The sequence below is a fragment of the Ipomoea nil genome, unplaced genomic scaffold, assembly GCF_001879475.1.
Source record: "Ipomoea nil cultivar Tokyo-kokei standard unplaced genomic scaffold, Asagao_1.1 scaffold2653, whole genome shotgun sequence".
Classification (NCBI taxonomy): Eukaryota; Viridiplantae; Streptophyta; class Magnoliopsida; order Solanales; family Convolvulaceae; genus Ipomoea; species Ipomoea nil.
The window spans coordinates 1,779,930-1,782,507 of record NW_017619081.1 but is presented as its reverse complement, the minus strand read 5'-3'; the positions used below and the strand labels follow the sequence as shown (position 1 = coordinate 1,782,507).

The window sequence follows — 2,578 nt, the reverse complement described above, 5'->3', positions numbered from 1 at the left end:
TGAGCTTTTTCATTATCCTAGGTCCAAAGTTACCAGGCCATTCCTCTACCGCTTTACTGCATCTTGCAATCCTTGTCATGGTAGCTACCCTTATATCTTCCAACATCTTCACTATTGGCTTGCTCCTTGCCTTAACTATTGTTCCATTAAATGCTTCACAGATGTTGTCTACTGAATCACATTTCACTTCAGTTCTCATGAAAGCCTTGCACCAATATGTTACAGGATAGTTGGCCAAATCAGCTTTAGCTTGTGCATCCTTTAATTCTAGTTGCTCAACCATTGCTTCAAACTGCTGTGTAGTGGTTGCATTTGCACACATCCAAAAGTGTTTTTTCATTACCTTTCCTCTATGTTTCTTACTCCAATTAGCATGTATGTGTCTTGCACAGTTCCTATGTTCCACATTTGGCAAAAGCTCCTGGATAACACTCACTAAACCCTACAAAAATAGAAATAGAAACACAAAAAAAAAAAAAAAAAAAAAAAAAAAAAAAAAAAACTGTAATTATTTGCAGAAGTAAATATGAGATTATGAAAGCAGAATCAGAAATTGTACTTATTTCAGCTATTGTTAACAAGAAACAAAATAAAAAAACAGAAGTAAATATGAAATTATGAAAGTAGAATCAGAAACTGTACTTATTTCAGCTATTGTTAACAAGAAACATAATAAAAAACAGAAGTAAATATGAAATTATGAAAGCAGATTTAGAAATTGTACTTATTTCAGCTATTGTTAACAAGAAACAGACTCAAAAACAGAAGTAAATATGAAATTATGTAAAATACCTTTTGTTGATATGAAATTATTGTCCAATTCTAGCTATTGTTAATAGCCAAGTCCTTAATCAACAATTGTAAAAACCATCTCCAAGAGTCTGTGTTTTCTATCTCAACAACTGCCCAAGCTATTGGATACATCTGATTAGTTGAATCCCTCCCAATAGCAGCTAAGAGCTCACCTTTCATCCCCCCTTTAAGAAAACAACCATCCAAACCAATTATAAGTCTATACCCAGATAGAAACCCACTTTTCATTATTTGGAAACAAATATATATTCTCTGAAATGTAGAAGATGCTTCTGGAACTACCCTAGTAGACTGAATCTTTATAGTGCTTCCAACATTAGAGTTCAAACACTCTTGAGCATAATCTCTTATTCTCTTGAACTGCTCTGGATACCCTAGATTCACCCTGTGTAAAACTGCTTTTTGTGCCATTCTCACCATAGTGATGGTCAAATTAATCTTCAACTCAGACTGAATATGATCCCTAAGCTTGGTATGTTGCATGGTTGGGTCTTTTATAATTATATCCTTGTACTTTTGTTCCAACCATTTTTGAGTAACCAATTTGAGACTGTATTTGTTATTGCACCTATGCTCAAGTAGGCATGTTTTCAGTTGGAAACACTTATACCTTTCTTCCCAACTACAATGACAAACAAAAGGACATCCCTCAACACATTTAACCCTCACCCTCATACTCTCATTCTTGTAAAAGTATATATTCCTTTTAAAGTGCACTGCATACTTGATCATGACAGTCTTAAACTGTGTTGCATCCTCAAATAACATCCCTTTTTCAAGCTCAGGGAAATCACATTCTAGATTATAAGATGACAGCTTATATTTTTTAGATGGAGGTGTTATATGGTGTTCAACTTCTTCTTCCTCTGACTCTTGGGTTGGTGGGTCTGCTGAGTCATAATAGTAGTCATCACTACATGTCTCACCCTCAACTGTTTTTTTTAGAGCCATCTAGGTTCACTTCATTGTCCTTGCCCTTAACCTCATTTTCCTTTCCCTTTCCCGCAACTGTATCATTCTCTCGTTTAACTCCTCCAACATCATTTTCAAAATCAGAATTCTCCCTGTTTACTTCATGAGAATCATTATCTTCTTCATCACCTTCATTCCCTTCATCACTCCCTTCACCATTCCCTTCATCACTCCCTTCACAATTCCCTTCACAACCATGTAACAAATGACTTGGAACTAATTCAACATCATCTATTCTGTGATCTACATATATATCACATGACTCAAATCTAATTGCTAGTGCAGTGAGGTCTAGCACACTTGCATCGTTCCACAACAGTCTTAGTTTGTCCAATGGCTCATGGAGTGCTTTATAATACATTGTCTCTATTTTTCCATACTGACCTTCTTTTATAAACTTCAGTAAGTGTGGATATGAAAGTAAATCTGGGTCTATATCAACACACCAAACATCCCCATTTATGTACTGCAGTTCTTTATCTTTAACAAAATTTCCCCCATAGTGTATTTGTAGTTCTACAGTGGTCATCACTACAAAATCTAACAACAAAACAAACCATTCACAGCATTTAAATTACACAATTTATCCAATTATATCAAAAAACCTGACTGAATTTTTAGGGTTTATGTTAGACAATTCTGAATCAACATTTTCAGGCAGTAACCAACATTTTTAGGGTTTAGGCAGTAAGTACTTTTCTACTACTTTAGTGTTAGGGTTTAGGGGCACAACTCTGACTCCAAATTCTATTAAAAAATGTAAGCAATTTTCAACTTTATTACGGTTTAGGGA

At 34.8% G+C, this 2,578-nt stretch overlaps 1 protein-coding gene across 1 annotated transcript; it reads right to left on the bottom strand.

Annotated features, from left to right (window-relative positions):
* Window positions 1–822: 822 nt before the first annotated feature.
* Window positions 823–2,314, bottom strand: LOC109154708. The gene is made up of 3 exons (XM_019302441.1): window positions 1,789–2,314; window positions 1,538–1,700; window positions 823–1,435 (listed from the first exon to the last, which is right to left on the bottom strand). The coding sequence occupies exons 1-3, from the start codon at window positions 2,312–2,314 to the stop codon at window positions 823–825; spliced, it is 1,302 nt and encodes a 433-aa protein (XP_019157986.1).
* Between the last annotated feature and the right edge of the window lie 264 nt (window positions 2,315–2,578).

Excerpts from the sequence above, each read along its gene's own strand:
- LOC109154708 (XM_019302441.1), bottom strand. The coding sequence starts at position 2,314 with ATGACCACTGTAGAACTACAAATACACTATGGGGGAAATTTTGTTAAA. Across the intron at positions 1,701-1,788 it reads AAAGGAAAATGAGGTTAAGG|ACCCACCAACCCAAGAGTCA; the intron begins GCAAGGACAATG and ends ATGACTCAGCAG. Across the intron at positions 1,436-1,537 it reads TTTAAGACTGTCATGATCAA|TTGGGAAGAAAGGTATAAGT; the intron begins GTATGCAGTGCA and ends TTGTCATTGTAG.